Raw genomic sequence first — 27,576 nt, forward strand, 5'->3', positions numbered from 1 at the left:
CTGGCGGGGCGGAAATCCCTCTGGCGTCGGCCTAGCCCCTCAATGTTGGGGCTTGGCCCCCAAAGATGCGGAGCATTCCGCACCTTTGGGCCGGCGCGATGCCCATCTGATTGGCGCCGTTTTTGGCGCCAGTCGGCGGACATCGCGCCGTTGGGGGAGAATTTCGCCCAGTATACTTTAAGAGAGACAATTTTAATGAATGGAAAGGCCCAGGGAAGATCATCGGCATAGATGGCAAAACAATTATTTTGCATCATGGCAATCAAACAGTTAGGGTACATTCATCAAGGATAATGGGTACAGATTACACATTTCATGATGAAGAACCAGGGTCATCTGAAACACATGTGTTACAGAACTATGAGGACCAGTTAACTGATATGGACAGGGTTTCTGTAGAGGAACACAATACTTCTGATGAATTAGAACAGGTCATTTTTCTGAAAAGCCAACTGCCAAAAGTTGGTACAAAAGTGACATACTTGCCTGAAGGATCTAGTCAATGGAAGGATGGTTTGAGGAAAGAATTCAGGGTTGAAAGTCAGGCTTCCGGCGCATTTAAATATGTTGAACTGGAAATCGGACAGACTAAGTTAGGAGCAACTTTACGCCAGCAATCTTATTTGGAGAGCATCAGCCCAATAGCAATTAGTCATGGTCGGGTTTAACAAAAAGACGCAGTGGTTTGAAAGATGGAAAAAAAGCAACTGTGAAGTTTAATTGGGCACTGAATTGGTTAGGTAGACAGACTAGACCAGACATTAGTTTTGATGTCTTAAAGTTGAGTACAAAAATGAATGATCCCAAAGTGGAAGACATAATGAGAGCAAATAAAGCATTGGTCAAACTAAAAATGCAAGAGCATGTTTTGAGGTTCCCGGTTTTAGGTGGCCTTAGGCACTTGAAACTCCTAGTTTATAGTGATGCATCCTATGCAAATTTATATGATGGGGTTTCAAGCGCAGGAATTTTCATTATTTTCCTTTTGGGGAACAATGGTAAATGTTGCCCTCTTGTGTGGGAAACAAAGAAAATAGGGAGAGTGGTCAAAAGCACTTTGGCTGCTGAGACGATAAGCCTTGTAGAGGCGGCGGACATGGCCTTTTATATATCTCAGATATTGACAGATATTTTGGGATTAGGGGATTTGGGAAACATACCCATTGAGTGTCACATTGACAGTAAATCCCGTGGGAAAATGTGCACTCCACAAAAAGTGTCAATGAGAAAAGTTTAAGGATAGACATCGCAAGTTTGAAGCAGATACATAGATACATAGGAGATAGGAGCAGGAGGAGGCCTTTTGGCCCTTCGAGCCTGCTCTGCAATTCATCGCGATCAGGGTTGATCACCCAACTCAATAGCCTAATCCTGCTTTCTCCCCATAGCCTTTGATCCCATTCTCCCTGAGTGCAATATCCAGCCGTCTCTTGAATATATTCAAAGTTTTCGCATCAACTACTTCCTGTGGGAATGAATTCCACAGGATCACCAATCTTTGGGTGAAGAAATGTCTCCTTATCTCTGTCCGAAATAGTTTGCACTGAATTCTCAGACTATGACCCCTTGTTCTGGACACATCCATCATTGGTAACATCTTCCCTGCATCTACCTTATCTAGTCCTGTTAGAATTTTATAAGTCTCTATGAGATCCTCCCTCATTCTTCTGAACTCCAGCAAGAACAATCCCAATCTAGTCAATCTGTCCTCATATAACAGTCCCGCCATCTCTGGAATCAGTCCGGTAAACCTTCGCTGCGCTCCCTCGAGAGCAAGAACATCCTTCCTCAGAGAAGGAGACCAAAACTGCACACAATACTCCAGGTGTGGCCTCACCAAGGCCCTGTACAATTGCAGCAACACATCCCTGCTTCTGTATTCAAAACCCCTCGCAATGAAGGCCAACATACCATTTGCCTTCTTTACCGCCTGCTGCACCTGCATGCTTACCTTCAGCGACTGGTGCACAAGGAAGGACACCCAAGTCCCGCTGCACACTCCCCTCTCCCAATTTACAACCATTCGGGTAGTAATCTGTCTTCCTGCTTTTGCTTCCAAAATGAATAACCTCACACTTATCCAAATTATACTACATCTGCCTTTGGTTTGCCTACTCGCCCAACCTGTCCAGATCTTGCTGTGGGATCCCTGCATCCTCGCTACAATTTACCCTCCCACTTAATTTAGTATCATCTGCCAAACTTTGAGATGTTACATTTTGTTCCCTCATCCAAATCATTAATATATATTGTGAATAGCTGGGGTCCCAGCACCGATCCCTGTGGCACCCCACTGGTTACTGACTGCCAATTTGAAAAGGACCCATTAATCCCTACTTATAGCGGTTACCGGAGGTAATTTGTAGCATTTACTGGCGGTAATTTATAGGAGTTACAGGGGGTAATTTATAGGAGTTACTGGTGGTAATTTACAGGAGTTACTGGGGGTAATTTATAGGAGTTACTGGGGGTAATTTACAGGAGTTACTGGGGGTAATTTATAGGAGTTACAGGGGGTAATTTATAGGAGTTACTGGTGGTAATTTATAGGAGTTACTGGGGTAATTTACAGGAGTTACTGGGGGTAATTTATAGGAGTTACTGGGGTAATTTATAGGAGTTACTGGGGGTAATTTATAGGAGTTACTGGGGTAATTTACAGGAGTTACTGGGGGTAATTTATAGGAGTTACTGGGGGTAATTTACAGGAGTTACTGGGGGTAATTTATAGGAGTTACAGGGGGTAATTTATAGGAGTTACTGGGGGTAATTTACAGGAGTTACTGGGGGTAATTTATAGGAGTTACTGGGGTAATTTATAGGAGTTACTGAGGTAATTTATAGGAGTTACTCAGGTAATTTATAGGAGTTACTGGGATAATTTATAGGGGTTACTGGGGTAATATATAAGAGTTACTGGGGGTGATTTATAGGAGTTAATGGAGCAATTTATAGGAGTTACTGGGAGTAATTCCGATAGTTTTCTGGGGGTAATTTATCGGGGTTACTGGGGGTAATTTATCGGAGTTACTGGGGGTAATTTATTGGAGTAACTGGGGGTGATGTATAGGGTTTGCTGGGGGTAATTTACAGGGGTTACCCGGGTTAATTTATCGGGTTTGCTGGGGGTAATGTATAGGGCTACTCGGGGTAACTACCCCGTTGTCCCTGCTCTGTGAGGCTCCGACTCCAGGAGCAGTTATGCTCAGCGTTTCCCAGGAGATCCTATACAGAGGTCCAGGTGAGAAAGATTGAGCTCCGGTTCAAGGTAAAGTTGCCATAATCCCAGATGGCCATGGGCAGCTTTCCCCTTTTCAGGGAGAGAGTTGACTGTTGGTGATTTAACCTGAGGGTCACCACATGTCAGGAGAGGGTCAAGGGTGAGAAGGCGGGGCCTTCATGGATGCTTCAGAAGGTACGGGAATTGAACCCGCGCTGTTGGCATCTCTCCACATCACAGACCAACAGCGAGGGAAGTAAGTGCGAGAGGAGTAGCAATCCGAAGATCAGTGATCGTCATTCCTCGGAAGATTGGGTCCATTGAAATAGAAATCTGTCGCTCATAACCGCTGTCTTCAATAATTGGGAGTCTTTAAATTCTGATTGGACATATTCTGGGAGATATCATCACATGATCTCCTAATCTGAACTGCCCCTTCCCCAGACTCCTGCCATTGGTCACTCAACATGAGCATCATCTCGGATCTCCCCAAGGATTCTCAATGTGTCCGACTTTTGACTTTTGAAAAGCTGGTCATCCGAATGAATGACCCAATTTAACTGAACACCTGCTGTTACTTAGAAATTCTGGGAATCTCCCACTATCAGAATACAAAAGCAGCAAGTTAAAACAGGCGTTCAATTTTGGTTTGTAAGTGTAAAAGAGCAAATACATCAGACGGCCGTGTCAGTAATTGGGAGCCTCTATATTTGTCATGGGCAGGTTATTGTCACGTTTCCTGTGAGCAGTGCTCCATCTTTGATGCGGGCAGTTCTCCATTTTTGATGAGGGATGTGCTCCATGTTTGTTGTGGGCAGTGCTCCATGATTGTTGAGGGCAGTGCTCCATGTTTGTTGAGGGTAGAGCTGCATTTTTGTTGGGGGCAGGGCTGCATTTTCTGGGGGGGCAGGGCTCCATGTTTGTTCGGGGCAGGGCTCCATGTTTGTTGAGGGCAGGGCTCCATGTTTGTTGGGGGTAGGGCTCCATGATTGTTCGGGCAGTGCTCCATGTTTATTGTGGGCAGTGCTCCATGTTTGTAATAGGCAGTGCCCCATGTTTGTTGGGGGCAGTGCTCCATGTTTATTGTGGGCAGTGCTCCATGTTTGTTGGGGGCAGTGCTCCATGTTTGTTGGGGGCAGGGCTCCATGTTTGTTGGGGGCAGTGCTCCATGTTTATTGTGGGCAGTGCTCCATGTTTGTTCGGGGGCAGGGCTCCATGTTTGTTGGGGGCAGGGCTGCATGCTTGTTGGGGGTAGGGCTCCATGTTTGTTGGGGGCAGGGCTCCATGTTTGTTGTGGGCAGTGCTCCATGGTTATTGTGGGCAGTGCCCCATGTTTATTGTGGGCAGTTCTCCATCTTTGATGCAGGCAGTTCTCCATTTCTTTTTAGAAAATATTATATTGAAGCATTTGTAATTTCCACAGTTTAACACATTAACATTTCTTAAAAGAAAAACCCATGTGGGCCGTCGCACGCAAAAAACCTAAAAAACAATGTCCCCTACTGCCCACGCCCTATTCCCGAATTCCCGTATACTGAGTTTCCAGTCCTTATCTAATGCTGCTATGCCTCCTATTTTCTTCCCCCCCCCCCTTTACTGCTTCAGTTTTCTTTGAAGAAGTCGATGAGCGGCTGCCATCTCTGGGCGAACCCCTGAGTTGATCCTCTCAAGGCGAACTTGATTTTTTTCCAGGCTGAGGAACGCTGCCATATCGCTGACCCACACACCTGACTTTGGGGGCTCCGAGTCCCTCCATCCCAGCAAAATCCGTCTCCGGGCCACCAGGGAGGAGAAGGCCAGGACATCGGCCTCCCTCCCCCCCTTGGCCCCCGGATCATCCAACACCCCAAATATTGCCAGTTCTGGACCCGGGGTTACCGTCCCTACCAGGACTTCTGACATACCGTCCGCAAATCCCTGCCAGAATCCCTCAATTTCCGACATGCCCAGAACATATGGACATGGTTAGCCGGGCTACCCCCACACCGCCCACATCTATCCTCCACCTCCTCAAAGAACCTGCTCATCCGGGCTCCCTTCATGTGGGCCCTGTGGACCACTTTGAACTGGATCGGGCTAAGGCTGGCACAGGACAAAGGTGAATTGACTCTCTTCAATGTTTTTTCCCACTTTTCCATTTCCAGCTCTCTTTCCAGCTCCTCTTCCCACTTCTGCTTCACCTCCCTGATCAGGGCTCCCTCCCACTCCATCAATTCCTTGTATATCTCCGAAGTCCCCCCCTCGTCTCCCCCCCCCCACTCAGTGTACCCCACCAGGCATTCAATGTTCTAAGGGCCATTGCTAAAGGCTCTATGGCCAGGGCAAACAGTAATGGGGAGAGCGGGCATCCCTGCCTTGTCCCTCTCCTGAGATTAAAATATTCTGACCGGGTTCGGTTGTTTCTCACATTTGCCACTGAGGCCTGATACAACAGCCGGACCCAGTCCACATATCCCTGCCTGAACCCAAACCTGCCGAAAACATCCCATAGGTATGTCCACTCCACCCGGTCGAAAGCCTTCTCTGCGTCCATGGCTACCACCACCTCAGCCTCACGCCCCTCAGCTGGCATCATTATAACATTAAGATGCCGTCTAATATTGGACGTCAGGTGCCTGCCCTTCCCAAATCCCGTTTGATCCTCACCTATTGCCTCCGGGACACAGTCCTCTATTCCGGTGGCCAAGATCTTTGCCAGTAATTTAGCATCTACATTTTAAATATTCATATATTGCCAATTTAACCCTCCTCAGCTGTCCCTCCGCCTTGCCTGTGGAAAGGAACCAAAATCCACTTGAAGTCTCTGACGCTCCTTCCGGAGCTCCTCATTCGGAGACTCCACATATCTCCTATCCACATGTAAGATTTCTCCTACTAGCCTGTCCAGCTCCGCCCGTTTAGCCCTTTGCCTATGGGACCGAATTAAAATATATCCCCCTCTGATGACCGCTTTCAGTGCCTCCCACACCGCCCCAGCCGCGGTCTCTCCCGCCGTCTCTCGCTCACATATCTTGTCGTCTCACAGCCCTGCATCTAGCCTCCACTGTGGGCACTGAGAATTTCCCGTGTTCACCTGTAGGCCGAGCCAATGTGGTGCATGGTCCGATTCTACGATTGCTGAATACTCTGTGTCCACCACCCCCGCTAACAATGTTTTATCCAATATTAAAAAATCGATCCTGGAGTACGCCTTGTGCACATGAGAGTAGAATGAATATTCCTTGCTCCTTGGCTCTCAAATCTCCACGGATTAACCCCCCCCCCCATGTGCTCCATGAACCCCCGCAGCTCTTTCGCCATTGCTGATACTTTCCCCGACCTCGAACTCGACCCGGTCCATCCCAGAATCCAAGTCCGTGTTAAAACCACCCCCCATAATCAACCGGTGCGAGTCGAGGTCCGGAAAATATCTTCCTAACAAACGCGACGTCATCCCAGTTTGGGGCAGATATATTTACCAGCACCACTGCCATTCCCTCCAGTTTCCCGCTCACCAGAATAAATCTGCCTCCCGAGTCGGTCTCCATTTTCCCCACCTCAAACTCCACCCTTTTGTTAATCGGGATGGCCACCCCCCTTGTTTTAAAATCCAATCCTGAATGGAACACCTGTCCGACCCATCCCTTTTTCAGTCTAAATTCATCCCCCAGCTTCAAGTGTGTCTCCTGTAACATGGCCACATCCTTGAACTGTCTCAAGTGTGCAAACACATGGGCCCTCTTGACCGAGCCCATTCAGGCCACGAACAGTCCACGTAACCAGTCTGGTCGTGGGGGGGCTCTTGCTCCCCCCCCCCCCTCCCCTGCCAATCAGCCGAGGCCAACCCTTAGCCCATGGCCCGCACCTCCCCAGATCTAGTCTCCATCTCCAGCCTGCTGGAAGACCCCTAAACGTCAGCATTTTCCCCCTCCCCCTCCCCACCCCTCCCCCCCACACCGTCACTTTTCAGCTCACCCCTGCTTTGTTTCCGTGAGCTAGCCTTACCAGCTAGCCTAACAGGTCCACCCCTGATGCCTAAAAGTCTTCCAGCTGCTGGATCTTTACCCCCCAACTCTTAACCTAAGTTTTCAAAACAATACCTCCAAGCACAGAAAGGAAACACACCATCCACTTAAAGTCTCGGCTCAACGGCCCACCCCACCCCCTTTACAACATCTTATCAATCCCATCACCTTCAAACAGAGCCCCAAACAATGGAAGTGTAAACAAACAGGGTAAATGGAAAGACAGGAAAAATTGTGCATGCAAAACTCAAACAGATGTCTTTCCTTCCGACAGCATCTTTAAGGACAGTATTACGGTGGCAGAAAGGACGTTTGATGAGGACTCGTCTACTGAGGTAGAATGCGCTGAGGTTAGAAACAGGAAAGGAAAGGTCACCCTGTTAGGGGTTTTCTATAGGCCTCCGAAAAGTTCCAGAGATGTAGAGGAAAGGATTGCAAAGATGATTCTGGATAGGGGCGAAAGCAACAGGGTAGTTGTTATGGGGGACTTTAACTTTCCAAATATTGACTGGAAACACAATAGTTCGAGTACTTTAGATGGGTCCGTTTTTGTCCACTGTGTGCAGGAGGGTTTCCTGACACAGTATGTAGATAGGCCAACAAGAGGCGAGGCCATGTTGGATTTGGTACTGGGTAATGAACCAGGACAGGTGTTAGATTTGGAGGTAGGTGAGCACTTTGGTGATAGTGACCAAAATTCGATTACGTTTACTTTAGTGATGGAAAGGGATAGGTATATACCGCAGGGCAAGAGTTATATCTGGGGGAAAGGCAATTATGATGCGATGAGGCAAAGACTTAGGATGCATCGGATGGAGAGGAAAACTGCAGGGGATGGACAATAGAAATGTGGAGCTTATTCAAGGAACAGCTACTGCGTGTCCTTGATAAGTATGTACCTGTCAGGCAGGGAGGAAGTGGTCGGGCGAGGGAACCGTGGTTTACTAAAGCAGTCGAAACACTTGTCAAGAGGAAGAAGGAGGTTTATGTAAAGATGAGACGTGAAGGTTCAGTTAGGGCGCTCGAGAGTTACAAGTTAGCTATGAAGGACCTAAAGAGAGAGCTAAGAAGAGCCAGGAGGGGACATGAGCAGTCTTTGGCAGATAGGATCAAGGATAACCCTAAAGCTTTCTATAGATATGTCAGGAATAAAAGAATGACTAGGGTAAGAGTAGGGCCAGTCAAGGACAGTAGTGGGAAGTTGTGCGCGGAGTCCGAGGAGATACGAAAGGTGCTAAATGAATATTTTTCATCAGTATTCACACAGGAAAAAGACAATGTTGTCGAGGAGAATACTGAGATTCAGGCTACTAGACTATAAGGGCTTGAGGTTCATAAGGAGGAGGTGTTAGCAATTCTGGAAAGTGTGAAAATAGATAAGTCCCCTGGGTTAGATGGGATTCATCCTAAGATTCTCTGGGAAGCGAGGGAGGAGATTGCTGAGCCTTTGGCTTTGATTTCTAAGTCATCTTTGTCTACAGGAATAGTGCCAGAAGACTGGAGGATAGCAAATGTTGTCCCCTTGTTCAAGAAGGGGAGTAGAGACAACCTTGGTAACTATAGACCAGTGAGCCTTTCTCCTGTTGTGGGCAAAGTCTTGGAAAGGTTTATAAGAGATAGAATGTATAATCGTCCGGAAAGGAATGATTTTATTAGAGATAGTCAACACGGTTTTGTGAAGGGTAGGTCATGCCTCACAAACCTGATTGAGTTCTTTGAAGGTGACCAAACAGGTGGATGAAGGTAAAGCAGTTGATGTGGTGTATATAGATTTCAGTAAAGCGTTTGATAAGGTTCCCCACAGTAGGTTACTGCAGAAAATACGGAGAGATGGGATTCAGGGTGATTTAGCAGTTTGGATCAGAAATTGGCTAGCTGGAAGAAGACAAAGGGTGGTGGTTGATGGGAAATGTTCAGACTGGAGTCCAGTTACTAGTGGTGGACCACAAGGATCTGCTTTAGGGCCACTGCTGTTTGTCATTTTTATAAATGACCTGGAGGAGGGCGTAGAAGGATGGGTGAGTAAATTTGCAGATGACACTAAAGTCGGTGGAGTTGTGGACAGTGCGGAAGGATGTTACAAGTTACAGAGGGACATAGATAAGCTGCAGCGCTGGGCTGAGAGGTGGCAAATGGAGTTTAATGCAGAAAAGTGTGAGGTGATTCATTTTGGAAGGAATAACAGGAAGACAGAGTACTGGGCTAATGGTAAGATTCTTGGCAGTGTGGATGAGCAGAGAGATCTCGGTGTCCATGTACATATATCCCTGAAAGTTGCCACCCAGGTTGAGAGGATTGTTAAGAAGACGTACGGTGTGTTAGCTTTTATTGGTAGAGGGATTGAGTTTCGGAGCCATGAGGTCATGTTGCAGTTGTACAAAACTCTGGTGCGGCCGCATTTGGAGTATTGCATGCAATTCTGGTCGCCGCATTATAGGAAGGATGTGGAAGCATCGGAAAAGGTGCAGAGGAGATTTACTAGAATGTTGCCTGGTATGGAGGGAAGACCTTATGAGGAAAGGCTGAGGGACTTGAGGCTGTTTTCGTTAGAGAAACGAAGGTTGAGAGGTGACTTAATTGAGGCATACAAGATGATCAGTGGATTAGATAGGGTGGACAGTGAGAGCCTTTTTCCTCGGATGGTGATGTCCAGCACGAGGGGACATAGCTTTAAATTGAGGGGGGATGGACATGGGACAGATGTCAGAGGTAGATTCTTTACTCAGAGCGTAGCAAGGGCGTGGAATGCCCTGCCTGCAACAGTAGTGGACTCGCCAACACTATGGGCATTCAAATGGTCATTGGATAGACATATGGACGATAAGGGAATAGTGTAGATGGGCTTCAGAGTGGTTTCACAGGTCGGCGCAACATCGAGGGCCGAAGGCCCTGTTCTGCGCTGTAATGTCCAAATTTTATTCCCTTCGCATACATGGCCGCTTTAACTTTATTAAAACTCGCCCTCCTCTCAGCAAGTTCTGCTCCCAAGTCTTGGTAAACCCAGATCTCAGTTTCTTCCCATACGAACCGTTTCGTCTCCCTTGCCCATCTCATGATGCATTCTTTGTCCAGGAATCGATGCAGCGTCATCACCAATGCACTCGGGGGCTCATGACCCTGGGGCTTGCGCGTAAGTGCCCTGTGAGCCCGGTCCACCTCCAACAGCCTGTCGAACGCCTCTGCCCCCATCATTTTCTCGAACATCTTCACAACATACGCACCGGCATCCGTTCCTTCCTTTCCCTCTGGCAGACCGACGATCTGAATGTCCTGCCTATGGGAACGATTTTCCAGGTCTTCCACCTTTTCCAGCAGCCGCTTTTGCCGATCCTGCAAAATGCCAATTTGCAGTGCCATCCCAGTGGACTGCTCCTCTTGTTCCATCGCCTACTCCTGTAGCTTTTGGATCGACTGTCCCTGGGCCGTCACTGTCACCTCCATCCGGTCGACAGCCTCCTTAATCGAGGCTACCACCTCGGTCAGGTCCTCGCACACTCCTTACGGTGCCGGGCGAACTTCGCATCCAGGTATGTAACCAACTGGTCCATCGACCATTGGGCCGGAGTGGCCGGACCTCGCTGCTCTGCCATTGCAGCCACCAAGCTCAGATCCTCACCTCCAACCAGCTTTTGATTCCTTCTTTTGTGATTACTTTTTGAGCGTAGTTCCACAGGATAGGAGTCGCCTTCTCCTCCTCTCACTTTAATCCACTTATGTTAGAAAAAGTTTCTGCGAAAATCCAGCTTAAAAGCCGTTAAGAAAACCACCAAGAGCAGGAGCTGCTAAATGTGCGACCTTTCACATCATGGTCGCCACTGGAAGTCCGTTCTCCATTTTTGATGAGGGATGTGCTCCATGTTTGTTGTAGGCAGTGCTCCATGTTTGTTGGGGGCAGGCCTCAATGTTTGCTGGGGGCAGCGCTCCATGTTTGTTGGGGGCAGTGCTCCATGTTTGTTGGGGCAGCACTCCATGTTTGTTGGGGGCAGGCTTCAATGTTTGTTGGGGAAAGCACTCCATGTTTGTTGGGGGCAGTGCTCCATGTTTGTTGGGGCAGCACTCCATGTTTGTTGGGGGCAGGCTTCAATGTTTGTTGGGGAAAGCACTCCATGTTTGTTGGGGGCAGTGCTCCATGTTTGTTGGGGATAGCGCTCTATAAGTCCGCAAAGTTCATAAATTAAGTCTCTGAGATGGACGACGAATTCTGGTTGACCGCCTCAAGGGTGGGTCGAGAGCCGCCGGTTCAGGAGCGGGCTGGACTGCGTCAGAGTCAGAGGGATGCAGAGTGATAGGGAGCTCGGCATAGTCCGTGGCAGGGTCAGCAGGAGGGCGAGGCGACAGTGGAGGATCACATGACGAGCATGGAACGAGACGAAGGGCGCGTCGATTGCGGCGCAGAATAGAGCCATCCGGTAGACGAACCAGGAACCAGCGGGGGGCCACCTGCCGAAGGACCACAGCGGTTGCAGACCAGCCACCACCCGGAAGATGGATGCGGACATTGTCATCTGGAGCCAGAGCAGGGAGATCAACTGCACGGGAGTCATGAGCCGCCTTGTGCTGTGCACGAGACAGCTGCATCCGGCGAAGGACCGGAACGTGGTCGAGGTCTGGGACATGGATGGACGGCACCGTCGTCCTCAGGGTACGACCCATGAGTAACTGGGCTGGCGACAGGCCCCGGGGACAGTGGGGCGGAGCGATAGGCCAGCAAGGCGAGGTAGAAATCAGACCCAGCATCGGCAGCCTTGCATAGGAGCCGTTTGACTATATGTACTCCCTTCTCCGCTTTGCCGTTGGATTGGGGGTACAGGGGACTGGATGGCACATGGGCAAAATTGTACCGCCTGGCAAAGTTGGACCATTCCTGGCTGGCGAAGCAGAGGCCATTGTCCGACATAACCGTGAGCGAGATGCCGTGTCGAGCAAAGGTTTCTTTACATGCACGAATGACTGCAGACGAGGTGATGTTGTGCAACCGTATCACCTCCGGGTAATTCGAAAAGTAGTCCACGATCAGGACATAGTCTCTCCCCAGCGCATGGAACAGGTCGATGCTCACCTTGGTCCAAGGTGACGTGACCAACTCATGGGGCTGCAGGGTCTCACGTGGTTGGGCCGGCTGGAAGTGCTGACAAGTGGGGCAGTTGAGCACTGTGTTGGCTATGTCCTCACTAATGCCGGGCCAGTACACTGCCTCTCGGGCCCACCGGTGGCACTTTTCCACGCCAAGATGGCCCTCGTGTAGCTGTTCCAAGACGAGCTGGCGCATGCTATGCGGGATGACAATGCGGTCCAGTTTTAGAAGAACCCCGTCTACTACCGCCAGATCATCTCTGACATTATAGAACTGCGGGCATTGGCCCTTGAGCCACCCGTCCGTTAGGTGGCGCATGACACGCTGTAGCAAAGGGTCAGCCGCCGTCTCGCGGCGAATTTGGACGAGGCGTTCATCCGTGGCAGGTAGATTGGAGGCTGCAAATGCCACATGGGCGTCAACCTGGCAGACAAATCCCGCTGGGTCACACGGAGTGTTGACTGCCCTGGAGAGAGCGTCAGCAATGATGAGGTCTTTGCCTGGGGTGTATACCAGCTGGAAGTAGTATCGCCGGAGCTTGAGAAGAATACGCTGGAGGCGAGGCGTCATGTCGTTCAAGTCTTTCTGTATTATATTGACCAGCGGGCGATGGTCGGTCTCGACGGTGAATTGAGGTAGTCCGTAGACATAATCGTGAAACTTAACCACACCGGTCAGAAGGCCCAGGCACTCCTTTCCTATCTGCACGTAGCGCTGCTCCGTGGGGGTCAATGCACATGATGCATATGCAACGGGGGCCCATGATGACGCCTCATCACGTTGAAGGAGCACTGCCCCAATGCCGGATTGGCTGGCATCGGTCGAAATTTTGGTCTCCTTTGCTGGATCAGAGAAAGCTAAGGCCGGGGCCGTGGTCAGTTTTGTTTTGAGTTCTCTCCATTCGCGCTCGTGGGCAGGGAGCCATTGGAAGTCTGTCATCTTCCTGACCAGGTTCCTGAGAGCCGTGGTATGAGAGGCGAGGTTCGGGATAAATTTCCCTAAAAAATTGACCATGCCCAGAAATCGGAGGACCGCCTTCTTGTCCTCTGTTGTTTTCATAGCTGTGATGGCAGCTACCTTGTCCGCATCCGGCTGCACACCCAATTGGGAGATGTGGTCCCCAAGGAACTTGAGTTCCGTCTGACCAAAAGAGCATTTGGCCCTGTTGAGGCGGAGGCCATGCTCATGTATACGTCTGAATACACGCTGGAGGCGACTAAAATGCTTCTGCGGGGTGGTGGACCAAATGATTATGTCATCGACATAGACGCGAACACCTTCAATGCCTTCCATCATTTGTTCCATAATCCTATGGAGCACTTCTGATGCCGAGATGATCCCAAACGGCATCCTGTTGTAACAATATCTGTCAAAGGGGGTATTAAATGTACACAGTTTCCTGCTGGATTTGTCGAGCTGGATTTGCCAGAATCCTTTTGAGGCGTTGAGTTTGGTGAAGAGCTTGGCGCGAGCCATCTCGCATGTGAGCTCTTCGCACTTGGGAATTGGATGATGCTCCCTCATGATATTGCGATTTAGATCCTTGGGATCAATGCAAATTCTCAATTCGCCGGAAGGCTTTTTTACACATACCATGGAACTGACCCGGTCGGTCGGTTCCGTGACTTTGGAAATCACTCCTTGGTTCTGGAGGTCCTGCAGCTGCTGCTTGAGGTGGTCCTTAAGGGGTGCTGGGACCCTGCGGGGCGCGTGCACCACAGGCGTGGCTTTCGCTTTTAATAAAATCTTGTAGGTGTACGGGAGCGTGCCCTTGCCCTCGAAGACGTTGTGGTGATTGTTGATAATGGCGTCGAGCTGCACCCTGAAGTCGGTGTCCTGAAAGGCAGATGCGTCAGCAGGCGAGAGAGTGAACTCTCTGAACTAGGCTCAACAGCTTGCATGCCTGCGCGCAAAGCAGGGAGGCTTTCGAGGAGCCCACGATTTCAAAGGGAAGGATGGCTTTGCGTGACCTGTGCGTCACTTCAAGTTGGCTCGAGCCGCTGGCAGCAATGGCATTGCCATTATAATCTAATAGCTGGCAGGCTGATGGCAGGATGGCTGGTTTGACACGAAGGCTTTGGAGGTCAGACCGCGCAATGGGATTGGCGGAGGCACTAGTGTCCAGGCGGAATCGTATTCGGGACCGGTTGACCATCAGGGTGGCACACCATTCATCGTCTGGATCGATGCTGTATACCGATAGAGGCTGGATTCTTTGCTTCGGGGAAACCCTGTTTTTTGTAACGATAACGCCTTGACAAGGCGCCTTCGGGTCCTCGGTGTCAATATCGGGTAGTAGGTCCGCATCGGACGCGGTGACCGTGGGTTGAATGGCCCGGACATTCCTGCGAGGCTGGCTGGAGCGATATAAGTTGGCAGGCTGAGCTGATCTGCATAATGCAGCATAGTGGCCAATTTGCCACATCTCAGGCATCATCGGGATTTGGCAGGGCATTGTCGCTTTAAGTGGGCGGAGCCGCAGTTGCCGCACGTTGTAGCGTCAGTACGTTCGCTGCGCCACCGCGCATGCGCAATGCGGTCATACGTGATGCGCGCCTGCGCAGTACGTTCGTCGACGTCGCCGTCCCCTCGTTCGGTGCGCACAAGCGGGGAGTCCACGAAAAGTGCGCGAAATGGCCTCCCTCATCCAGGCTGAGGCCCTGGAGTTGCTCGATTGCTAGGACCCGTTCTGCCTCGTGGCGACCTTGCCGTGCCGTTTCAGCCGCTTGGATGTGGGAATACCGACTAGTGGCGTGTTCGTGTCGCACGCAGGTCTCGATGGCAATCGCTAGGGTGAGCTGCTTTACCTTGAGGAGCTGCTGGCGTAGGGGGTCCGATCTGGTCGCGTATCATGGAGTCGGAGGTGGGCCCGTAATTACAGGACTGCGCAAGGATGCGGAGGTGGGTGAGAAAGGACTGGAAAGGTTCATGCTTACTCTGCACACGCTGTTGGAATACATAACGCTCTAAACTTTCATTCACCTCTATGCTGCAGTGACTGTCAAACTTGAGGAGGACCGTCTTGAATTTTGCTTTATCTTCATCATCCGCAAAGGTGAGAGAATTGAAAATGTGGATGACATGTTCCCCGGCCGTGGATAGGAAGAGAGCGATCTTCCTGGCGTCTGAGGCAGCTTCCCGGTCTGTGGCTTCAAGGTAGAGCTGGAAGCGTTGTTTGAATACCTTCCAGTTTGCCCCTCGGTTACCGGTGATGCGGAGCGGTGGCGGCGGGCAGACGCTGTCCATTTTGCAGGATGGCTGTGTGCTGGTGGAAGGCAGATCACTTGCAGGTAGGTCTAAGAAGTTCTAATATCCCTCAACTCCTGGTATCATGATGTGTTGGGTGCTCTGGATCCGTGGAACACATACAGGCCACCAACACTTAAAATAGTGCAACACTATTTTATTAAGTTAGAAACTGTTGAACATACTTTCACTGTGGGTTAACACGATGTTAGATTATACTAAAGACCTATGCCTGTCCTAACCAGTCTATGCACTCAGCACATGGTGAAGATCTGTGCTGTAAGCTGTAAGCTCTGTCCTTCTAGGAGGCTGCATCCCGAATGAGCGGGAACTCTGATGCCCCCTGTCTGTATAGTGAGTGAGCTCTAACTGGTGATTGGCTGCGGTGTTGTGTGTGTTGATTGGTCTTGCTGTGTGTCCATCAGTGTGTGTGTCTGCACCATGATATACTGGTGTATATTATGACAGGCAGTGCTCCGTGTTCATTGTGGGCAGTGCTCCATGTTTGTTGTTGGCTGGCTTCCATATTTGTTAGGGACTGGGCTCCGTGTTCTTTCACAAAATATTGGTGCCCACCTTTCCAAACCAATTGGAAAGTGAACAGACTCTTTGTCATCTGATTGGGTGTTTTTTCAGAAACAGCTTTTCCCTCCCACCCCCAGTTTCTCTCCAATGATCAAATGCGTTGAAATAAAATCGGAGAAGACCATGTTGTTAAAGTGCTGCAATGACCTTATCCCCTCAGTTATGTGAAATGAGTTCCCGGAGGATTCATCTTTACTTCCTGAAATCTCCAGGACAATTCTTCAGAGTTGGGAACCCAATCTGAGGCTTGTTTGGAATCATTCAGCCCCTGACTGAGTTTCAGTCTCTCCGTGAAAAACTTACATCTGAAATGATATCTCTTGTTTGTCACCCACTCAGGTGCTGTCAAGGGCACAAAGACTGTTATAGAGAAGCTGGAATTATGGGATGTCCCATCTTTCATAAATTGCACCGTTCAACTTGTGAAAATGGAATTCTCAAGTGCGGTAAGTAAACACCAAACAAAATCGATGTTGACCTCGGGGAGTTGCTCTGATTCCCTGTCCTCTCACTTCCCTCAATAGTTCAACATCAGTAAAGTACAACAACAACTTATATTTATGTTGTGCCTTCAGAGGAATGAAACATCCAAAGTGACTGACCAAGCTGCTGATTGGCATTTGCGGGGGAAATTTGCATACATCCGTGTGCTCCACCTAACTTGAAGGTGGTTTGTGGAGGAGCTGTTGTCAAGTGACACTTAAACCCGAAACACTGCTTCAGTGTTTCCCTCCCTACCCCCTCCTCTAACCAAAAAAAAAAACAACCGCTGTAAGGCTCGAGGACAGGTAGAAGTCGAAAGAAGTTGAACCGTGACGTCACAGCCTGCAGGTAAGGGACTGGCTGGTGACTGGTAAGTAGTTTTTCTTTTATTTTCCCTCACGTGCTATCGTGCGGGGCGCAGAGGTTGCTGAGTGAGTGCTTGCTGAGAAGGGGAGTGAATAACAGGTAAGCTCTTTCTTTTTCTTTTTCTTTCTAGAGGGGGTGGCAGGGAAGGTAGTGCAATGTTCCTCCTGCAGAATGTTTGAGGTGAGGGACGCCGTCAGTGTCCCTGCTGATTTCATCTGTGGGAAGTGCGCCCATCTCCAGCTCCTCAGAAACCGTGTTAGGGAGCTGGAGCTGGATGAACTTCGGATCATTCGGGAGGCAGAGGTGGTCATAGATAGAAGCTTCAGGGATGTAGTTATTCTGAAGAATAAAGATAGAAGGGTGACGGTGAGAGGGTCTGGGAGGAAGCAGTCAATACAGGGATCCCCTGTAGTCGTTCCCCTTAGTAACAAGTATACCGCTTTGGATACTGTTGGGGGGGGTCTTACCAGGGGTAAGCCATGGGGTACAGGTCTCTGGCACAGAGTCTGTCCCTGTTGCTCAGAAGGGAAGGGGGGAGAGGAGGAGAGTATTAGTCATTGGAGACTCCATAGTTAGGGAGATAGATAGGAGATTCTGTGGGAACGAGAGAGACTCGCGCGCGGTTGGTGTGTTGCCTCCCAGGTGCCAGGGTCCGTGATGTCTCGGATCTTGTTTTCGGGATCTTTAAGGGGGAGGGGGAGCAACCCCAAGTCATGGTCCACATAGGTACCAACGACAAAGGTAGGAAATGGGATAGGGATGTAAGGCAGGAATTCGGGAGCTAGGGTGGAAACTTACATCTAGGACAACAGAGTTATTATCTCTCGGTTGTTACCCGTGCCACGTGCTAGCGAGACGAGGAATAGGGAGAGAGAGTAGTTGAACACGTGGCTACAGGGATGGTGCAGGGGGAGGGTTTCAGATTTCTGGATAATTGGGGCTCATTCTGGGGTCGGTAGGACCTCTACAAACTGGATGGTCTACAGCTGGACCAGAGGGGTACCAATATCCTGGGGGGTAAATTTGCTGATGCTCTTCGGGAGGGTTTCAACTAGTTCAGCAGGCGCTTGGGAACCTGAATTGTAGCTCCAGTATACAGGAGGTTGAGAGCAGTGAGGTCATGGGTAAGGTTTCAAAATTGCAGGAGTGTACCGGCAGGCAGGAAGGTGGTTTAAAGTGTGTCTTCTTCAACGCCAGGAGCATCCGGAATAAGGTGGGTGAACTTGCGGCATGGGTTGGTACCTGGGACTTCGATGTTGTGGCCATTTCGGAGATATGGATAGAACAGGGACAGGAATGGTTGTTGCATGTGCCGGGGTTTAGATATTTCAGTAAGCTCAGGGAAGGTGGTAAAAGAGGGGGAGGGGTGGCATTGTTAGTCAAGGACAGTATTACGGTGGCAGAAAGGACGTTTGATGAGGACTCGTCTACTGAAGTAGTATGGGCTGAGGTTAGAAACAGGAAAGGAGAGGTCACCCTGTTAGGGGTTTTCTACAGGCCTCTGAAAAGTTCCAGAGATGTAGAGGAAAGGATTGCAAAGATGATTCTGGATAGGAGCGAAAGCAACAGGGTAGTTGTTATGGGGGACATTAACTTTCCAAATATTGACTGAAAACGCGATAGTTCAAGTACTTTAGATGGGTCTGTTTTTGTCCAATGTGTGAAGGAGGGTTCCTGACACATGTAGATAGGCCAACGAGAGGTGAGGCCATGTTGGATTTGGTACTGGGTAATGAACCAGTACAGGTGTTAGATTTGGAGGTAGGTGAGCTTTGATGATGGTGACCACAATTCAATTAAGTTTACTTTAGTGATGGAAAGGGATAGGTATATACCGCAGGGTAAGAGTTATATCTGGGGGAAAGGCAATTATGATGCGATGAGGCGAGACTTAGGATGCATCGGATGGAGAGGAAAACTGCAGGGGATGGGCACAATGGAAATGTGGAGCTTGTTCAAGGAACAGCTACTGCGTGTCCTTGATAAGTATGTACCTGTCAGGCAGGGAGGAAGTGGTCAAGCAAGGGAACCATGGTTTACTAAAGCAGTCGAAACTCTTGTCAAGAGGAAGAAGGAGGCTTATGTAAAGAGGAGACATGAAGGTTCAGTTAGGGCGCTCGAGAGTTACAAGTTAGCCAGGAAAGACCTAAAGAGAGAGCTAAGAAGAGCCAGGAGGGGACAAGTCTTTGGCAGGTAGGATGAAGGATAACGCTAAAACTTTCTGTAGATATGTCAGGAATAAAAGAATGACTAGGGTGTAGCGCACAAAGACTCCGAGAGACGAATAGAGTGAAGTCGATGAGGCTTTATTAAGCGTGACTGTTTCCCCCGCAGTTCAGTAGTAGACTGCCTGCGGGGGAGGACTCCAGGTACTTATACTCCGCCTTCAGGGCGGAGCTAGAGGTCAACGTCCAACCAGGACCCGGGATCTGTCAGCCAATGACATCATGGCTTCACAGTCCCACATGACCCCTAATGCATACTACCACATTCACCCCTTGTTAAAAATGAATCCGGCGGGGTGATGCTTCGCATGGTGGTAAGGGTTTACAAGGCTGGTCCTGGGAGGAAAGCTTTCACATGTTATAACAGTATGTACAAGGTTTTTATTTTTTTGTTTCAAACTATTTACAGTAATCGTCAGGAATAGACAAAATGTTCTCGTTAAAAGTCCACATTGTACTGTTAGATCGACGCCACGAGTCGGTCGGGCGGTCTGGTCGTCCGTGTCGATCGCCTCGGCCCCGATGGCGGTGGTCGTGCTTGTTCCGGTGTTGTCTTCTCCGGGAGCCTTACGGTTTCAGCTTGGGCTTCATTCCTGGTCGGGTCTGGGAGGAGGACTGATCCTCCTGGGAAGGGGGCGGTCGCGGGGTGCGGCGGTGGCAGGAAGGGGGGGGGTTGGGTGATTGGTGTCGGGGGGGTGTGTGTGTTGCCGGCGGGCGCCAGATCTCGCAGAGAGACCGTGTCCTGTCGGCCGTCGGGGTACTCCACGTAAGCGTACTGCGGGTTCGCGTGAAGGAGGTGAACCCTTTCGACCAACGGGTCCGACTTGTGCGCCCGCACGTGCTTTCGGAGCAAGATGGGTCCTGGGGCCGCCAGCCAAGTCGGCAGCGACGTTCCAGAGGAGGACTTCCTGGGGAAGACAAGGAGGCGCTCATGGGGCGTTTGATTAGTGCTCGTACACAGTAGTGACCGGATGGAGTGGAGGGCGTCCGGAAGGACCTCCTGCCACCGTGAAACTGGGAGGTCCCTGGACCGTAGGGCCAGTAGGACGGTCTTCCAGACCGTGCCGTTCTCCCTCTCTACTTGCCCGTTCCCCCGGGGGTTGTAGCTGGTCGTCCTGCTCGAGGCTATCCCGTTGCTGAGCAGGAACTGGCGCAGCTCGTCACTCATGAAGGAGGACCCCCTGTCGCTGTGGACGTATGCAGGGCAACCGAACAGTGTGAATATGGTGTTCAGGGCTTTAATGACTGTGGCCGCGGTCATGTCAGAACAGGGGATGGCGAATGGGAAGCGGGAGTACTCGTCCACCACATTAAGGAAGTATATGTTGCGGTCGGTGGAGGGGAGGGGTCCTTTGAAATCCAGACTAAGGCGTTCAAAGGGGCGGGAAGCCTTAATCAGGTGCGCACCATCCGGCCTGAAAAAATGCGGTTTGCACTCTGCGCAGATGTGGCAGTTCCTTGTGACTGTACGGACCTCCTCTAAGGAGTATGGGAGGTTGCGGGACTTGATAAAGTGGTAAAATCGAGTGACCCCCGGGTGGCAGAGGTCCTCGTGGAGGGTTTGGAGGCGGTTAATTTGTGCGTTGGCACATGTGCCGCGGGATAGGGCATCGGACGGCTCGTTCAGCTTTCCGGGACGATACAAGATCTCGTAGTTGAAGGTGGAGAGCTCGATCCTCCACCTTAAGATCTTGTCGTTTTTGATTTTGCCCCGCTGTGCATTATCGAACTTGAAGGCTACCGACTGTTGGTCGGTGAGGAGAGTGAATCTCCTGCCGGCCAGGTAATGCCTCCAATGTCGCACAGCTTCCACTATGGCTTGGGCTTCCTTTTCCACTGAGGAGTGGTGGATTTCTGAAGCGTGGAGGGTTCGGGAGAAAAAGGCCACGGGTCTGCCCGCTTGGTTAAGGGTGGCCGCTAGAGCTACGTCGGAGGCGTCGCTCTCGACCTGGAAGGGGAGGGACTCGTCGATGGCGCGCATCGTGGCCTTTGCAATATCCGCTTTGATGTGGCTGAAGGCCTGGCAAGCCTCTGTCGACAGGGGGAAGGTCGTGGTCTGTATTAGGGGGCGGGCCTTGTCTGCGTACTGGGGGACCCACTGGGCGTAGTATGAAAAAAACCCCAGGCAGCGTTTCAGGGCTTTTGAGCAGTGCGGGAGGGGAAATTCCATGAGGGCGCGCATACGTTTGGTGTCGGGGCCTATTATCCCATTGCGCACTACGTAGCCCAGGATGGCTAGCCGGTTGGTGCTAAAAACGCACTTGTCCTCGTTGTTCGTGAGGTTCAAGGCTTTAGCGGTCTGGAGGAATTTTTGGAGGTTGGCGTCGTGGTCCTGCTGATCGTGGCCGCAGATGGTTACATTGTCGAGATACGGGAACGTGGCCCGCAACCCGTGTTGATCAACCATTCGGTCCATCTCTCGTTGGAAGACCGAGACCCCGTTTGTGACGCCAAATGGGACCCTTAGGAAATGGTATAATCGCCCGTCTGCCTCGAAGGCTGTGTACTTGCGGTCACTTGGGCGGATGGGGAGCTGATGGTAGACGGACTTGAGGTCCACGGTGGAGAAGACTTTATATTGGGCAATCCGATTGACCATGTCGGATATGCGGGGGAGAGGGTACGCGTCTAGTTGTGTGTACCTGTTGATGGTCTGGCTATAGTCTATGACCATACTTTGCTTCTCCCCTGTCTTTACTACTACCACCTGTGCTCTCCAGGGACTATTGCTGGCCTGGATTATGCCTTCCTTTAGTAGCCGCTGGACTTCGGACCGAATGAAGGTCCGGTCCTGTGCGCTGTACCGTCTGCTCCTAGTGGCGACGGGTTTGCAATCCGGGGTGAGGTTTGCAAACAAGGATGGGGGTTGCACCTTGAGGGTTGCGAGGCCGCAGATAGTGAGTGGGGGTATTGGGCCGCCGAATTTGAAGGTAAGGCTCTGTAGATTGCACTGGAAGTCTAATCCCAGTAATGTGGGGGCGCAGAGTTGGGGAAGGACGTAGAGCCTGTAGTTTTTGAACTCCCTCCCCTGCACCGTTAGGGTAACTATGCAGAAGCCTTTGATCTGTACGGAGTGGGATCCTGCAGCTAGGGAAATCTTTTGTGCGCTGGGATGGGTGGTCAAAGAACAGCGTCTTACCGTGTCGGGGTGGATAAAGCTCTCCGTGCTCCCGGAGTCGACTAGGCATGGTGTCTCGTGCCCGTTTATCAGCACCGTTGTCGTCGTCGTCTGGAGTGTCCGGGGCCGAGCTTGGTCCAGCGTTATTGAAGCGAGACGTGGTTGTAGTAGTTGAGCGTCTACTTCGAACCCCGTGGAGCCGTCGACACTGGGGTCCGTTGTTGCCGTCCAAGATGGCGTCGGGGGTGAACAAAATGGCTGCCCCCATGCATCGCACATGGCTGGGGGGTCACAAGATGGTGGCGGGGGTGGACAAAATTGCCGCCCCCATGCGTCGTACAGGTCTGGGGTGGTCCAAGATGGCGGCGCCCTTCCTCCCCTCGTGGTGGCCGGGACCCAAAATGGCTGCGCCTGCGGGTCGCACATGGCGCGCTGGGGGGGTTGGGGAGCGTTAGGAACGCGCGGGGCTCCCTCATCTCTGGGGATAGCGGTGGTCGGGACCCAAATTGGTAGCGCCGGCGGGTCATACGTGGGGCACGGGCGGGGGGGGGGTTTGGGGGGCGTTAGAGCCGCGCAGAACTCCCTCTTCTCCGGGGAGAGCGGTGGTCGGGACCCAAAGTGGTAGCGCCGGCGGGTCATACATGGGGCGCGGGGGGGGGGGGTTGGGGAGCGTAAGCGGCGTGCAGGGCTCCCTGTTCTCCCGGGACCACGGTGGTCGGGACCCAGAGTGGCTGCGCCTGCGGGTCGTACATGGGGCGCAGGGGGGGTTGGGGAGCGTAAGCGGCGTGCAGGGCTCCCTGTTCTCCCGGGACCGCGGCGACCTCGCGGGCCCGGCACACAACCGCGAAATGACGCTTTTTCCCGCAGCTCTTGCAGATCGCTGCGCGGGCCGGGCAGCGCTGCCGGGGGTGTTTCGCCTGGCCGCAGAAATAGCAGCGGGCGACCCGGTGCGACTTGGCGTTTGGACCGCGCAAGCCTGTGGGGTGTCCGGGGGGGGGGGTGGGTTTGTCGCAACGGGTACGTACGGAGCCCAATGGGCTGCCGCGCGGTTGGGGCCGTAGGCGCGGGTATTTCGCGCGGCCACGTCTAGGGAGGCTGCTAGGGCCCGTGCCTCTGAAAGTCCTAGCGACTCTTTTTGTAGACGTCTTTGGCGGATTTGGGAGGAGTTCATACCTGCCACAAAAGCATCGCGCATTAACATGTCCGTGTGTTCATTTGCGTTCACCGACGGGCAGCTGTAGGCTCGTCCCAAAATTAGTAGTGTGGCGTAGAATTCATCTATCGATTCTCCGGGACTTTGCCGTCTCGTTGCGAGTTGATAGCGAGCGTAGATCTGGTTTACTGGGCGGACATAGAGACTTTTTAGTGCTGCGAACGCTGTCTGGAAATCCTCTGCGTCTTCGATAAAAGAGAAAATCTCCGTGCTTAACCTCGAGTGCAGGACCTGTAGTTTTTGGTCTTCTGTGACCCGGCCGGTGGCCGTTCTGAGGTAGGCCTCAAAACAAGTCTGCCAGTGCTTGAAAGCTGCAGCCGCGTTCACTGCGTGGGGGCTGATCCTCAGGCATTCCGGCATGATCCTGAGCTCCATAGTCCTTTTTAGTCACGCTTAATAAATTGTAGCGCACAAAGACTCCGAGAGACGAATAGAGTGAAGTCGATGAGGCTTTATTAAGTGTGACTGTTTCCCCCGCAGTTCAGTAGTAGACTGCCTGCGGGGGAGGACTCCAGGTACTTATACTCCGCCTTCAGGGCGGAGCTAGAGGTCAACGTCCAACCAGGACCCGGGATCTGTCAGCCAATGACATCATGGCTTCACAGTCCCACATGACCCCTAATGCATACTACCACATAGGGTAAGAGTAGGGCCAGTCAAGGACAGTAGTGGGAAGATGTGCTTGGAGTCCGAGGAGATAGGAGAGGTGCTAAATGAATATTTTTCGTCAGTATTCTCACAGGAAAAAGACAATGTTGTCGAGGAGAATACTGAGATTCAGGCTACTAGACTAGAAGGGCTTGAGGTTCATAAGGAGGAGGTGTTAGCAATTCTGGGCCAGATGGGATTTATCCTAGGATTCTCTGGGAAGCTGGGGAGGAGATTGCTGAGCCTTTGGCTTTGATCTTTCAGTCATCTTTGTCTACAGGAATAGTGCCAGAAGACTGGAGGATAGCAAATGTTGTCCCCTTGTTCAAGAAGGGGAGTAGAGTCAACCTCGGTAACTATAGACCAGTGAGCCTTACTTCTGTTGTGGGCAAAATCTTGGAAAGGTTTATAAGAGATAGGATGTATAATCAGCTGGAAAGGAATAATTTGATTAGAGATAGTCAACACGGTTTTGTGAAGGGTAGGTCGTGCCTCACAAACCTGATTGAGTTCTTTGAGAAGGTGACCAAACAGGTGGATGAGGGTAAAGCAGTTGATGTGGTGTATATGGATTTCAGTAAAGCGTTTGATAAGGTTCCCCACAGTAGGTTACTGCAGAAAATACAGAGGCATGGGATTCAGGGTGATTTAGCAGTTTGGATCAGAAATTGGCTAGCTGGAAGAAGACAAAAGGTGGTGGTTGATGGGAAATGTTCAGACTGTAGTCCAGTTACTAGTGGTGGACCACAAGGATCTGTTTTTGGGCCACTGCTGTTTGTCATTTTTATAAATGACCTGGAGGAGGGCGTGGAAGGATGGGTGAGTAAATTTGTCGATGACACTAAAGTCGGTGGAGTTGTGGACAGTGCGGAAGGATGTTACAAGTTACAGAGGGACATAGATAAGCTGCAGCACTGGGCTGAGAGGTGGCAAATGGAGTTTAATGCAGAAAAGTGTGAGGTGATTCATTTTGGAAGGAATAACAGGAAGACAGAGTACTGGGCTAATGGTAAGATTCTTGGCAGTGTGGATGAGCAGAGAGATCTCGGTGTCCATGTACATATATCCCTGAAAGTTGCCACCCAGGTTGAGAGGATTGTTAAGAAGACGTATGGTGTGTTAGCTTTTATTGGTAGAGGGATTGAGTTTCGGAGCCATGAGGTCATGTTGCAGCTGTACAAAACTCTGGTGCGACCGCATTTGGAGTATTGCGTGCAATTCTGGTCGCCGCATTATAGGAAGGATGTGGAAGCATTGGAAAGGGTGCAGAGGAGATTTACCAGAATGTTGCCTGGTATGGAGGGAAGATCTTATGAGGGAAGGCTGAGGGACTTGAGGCTGTTTTCGTTAGGGAGAAGAAGGTTGAAAGGTGACTTAATTGAGGCATACAAGATGATCAGAGGATTAGATAGGGTGGACAGTGAGAGCCTTTTTCCTCGGATGGTGATGACTAGCACGAGGGGACATAGCTTTAAATTGAGGGGAGATAGATATAGGACAGATGTCAGAGGTAGGTTCATTACTCAGAGCGTAGCAAGGGCGTGGAATGCCCTGCCTGCAACAGTAGTGGACTCGCCAACACCAGGGGCATTCAAATGGTCATTGGATAAACATATAGACGATAAGGGAATAGTGTAGATGGGCTTTAGAGTGGTTTCACAGGTCGGCGCAACATCGAGGGCCGAAGGGCCTGTACTGCGCTGTAATGTTCTATGTTCTAAAAGCTTTTGTTAAAGATGTTTTAAGGAACGTCTCAATCGAGACGGAAAGGTAGAGGGAGGGAATTTCGGAGCTTGGGGTCCAGACACCTGAAGACACGGCCACCAATGGTGAACCGATTAAAATTGGGACTGCTCAAGAGACCAGGCCCGGAACTTTCCGTTTGGGAGACTGAGGGCCGGAGTCTCCGTCGCATCGGGAAATCTGCTACCAGCGGCGGGCAGCGGAGAATCCACCGCGGGCAGGAAACGGGATTGCCGACGGGCACCATCGGGAGAATGTGAATGGGTCATTAAGATTTATTTGCATCCTATTATAGGGCTGTGCCCCATATTCTCCGAATCGTCAGGATTCTCCGGTCCTCCGGGCCGGGAATCACGGGGGCAGGAATTAGTGCAGGTCTTGACCAGCGTGGCCCTGATGTGGTGGGCCTCACGGTGGGCCAAGGGGGTCACTCTTTACGGGAGTTGCCCCCAAAGTCCAATGGAGGGCCACCCTCCCTACCTCCCACAATGCAAAACCTGCCCACCCCATCCCCACCAGACACCCCCTCACCAGAGGCCCTCTATTTAAAGAGACCCCCACCAGAGACCCCCTCACCAGGGGCCCTCTAATTAAAGAGACCCCCGCTACCTGTGTACTTTAAACGCTCATAAGGCCTCTGGTCATCTGGGAGCCCACTCAGGCCGCCCCACTGGACACCTTCATACCTCAGTTGTATCATCAAGGGGATACAGACATGACTTCCGGTTGCGGCCATGCCTGAATAGGTCGCACGTTCGGCAGCTCCCGCCGGGAACGGACTTTAGAGCTCTCTAGAGGGGCCCCAACGGCACGTGTTCAATGGCTTCCAGTGTGGGAAGGTGACAGCAAGGTCCCCCCGACAGTACATGGATTGGACCAGGAGTGGAGCGGTGAAAAAAGGGATCTTGGAGCAGTGAAAAGTGAGAGGGAGAAAAAGCAAGATGGCGGCGGGTGGAGACCAAGCAGCATGGGCGCAGTGGTCGCAGGAGCAGCAGGAGTTTCTTCAACGCTGCTTTGAGGAGCTGAAGACAGAAATGCTGGCGCCAATGAAGGCGGCGATTGAGAAGCTAGTGGAGACCCAGAGGGCCCAGGGGGCGGCGATCCGGGAGGTACGGCAGAAAGCCTCGGAGAACGAGGATGAGATCTTGGGCCTGGCGGGGAAGGTGGAGGCACACGAGGCGCTGCACAACAGGTGGGCGGAAAGATTTGAGGACCTGGAGAATAGGTCGAGGAGGAAGAATCTTCGGATTCTGGGTCTCCCTGAAGGAGTGGAGGGGCCCGATGCCGGGGCATATGTGAGCACGATGCTCAATTCACTGATGGGCGCGGGAGCCTTCCCGAGCCCCCTGGAGCTGGATGGGGCACATCGGGTCCTGGCAAGGAGACCCAAGGCCAACGAGCCGCCAAGGGCTGTAGTGGTGAGGTTTCACCGCTTTATGGACAGAGAGTGTGTCTTGAGATGGGCCAAGAAAGAGCGGAGCAGCAGGTGGGAGAACACGGAGATCCGAATCTATGAGGACTGGAGTGCAGAGGTGGCCAAGAAGAGAGCTGGCTTTAATCGGGCTAAGGCGGTGCTCCATCGGAAGGGGGTGAAGTTCGGTTTGCTGCAGCCAGCGCGATTGTGGGTCACATTCCATGATCGGCACCACTA

General features: G+C 51.4%; 1 protein-coding gene across 6 annotated transcripts in view; it reads left to right on the forward strand.

Moving 5' to 3' along the window:
* Positions 1-27,576, forward strand: part of LOC140402460 (acidic phospholipase A2 E-like) — a 313,842-nt gene that overhangs the window by 274,973 nt on the left and 11,293 nt on the right. For all 6 annotated transcript variants that reach the window (XM_072490267.1, XM_072490264.1, XM_072490268.1 and 3 more), the window contains one exon: positions 16,469-16,575. In XM_072490267.1, coding sequence (XP_072346368.1) covers positions 16,469-16,575 — 107 coding nt within the window. The remainder of the gene's footprint in view (positions 1-16,468; positions 16,576-27,576) is intronic.

Source organism: Scyliorhinus torazame, chromosome 25 (assembly GCF_047496885.1).
Source record: "Scyliorhinus torazame isolate Kashiwa2021f chromosome 25, sScyTor2.1, whole genome shotgun sequence".
NCBI lineage: Eukaryota > Metazoa > Chordata > Chondrichthyes > Carcharhiniformes > Scyliorhinidae > Scyliorhinus > Scyliorhinus torazame.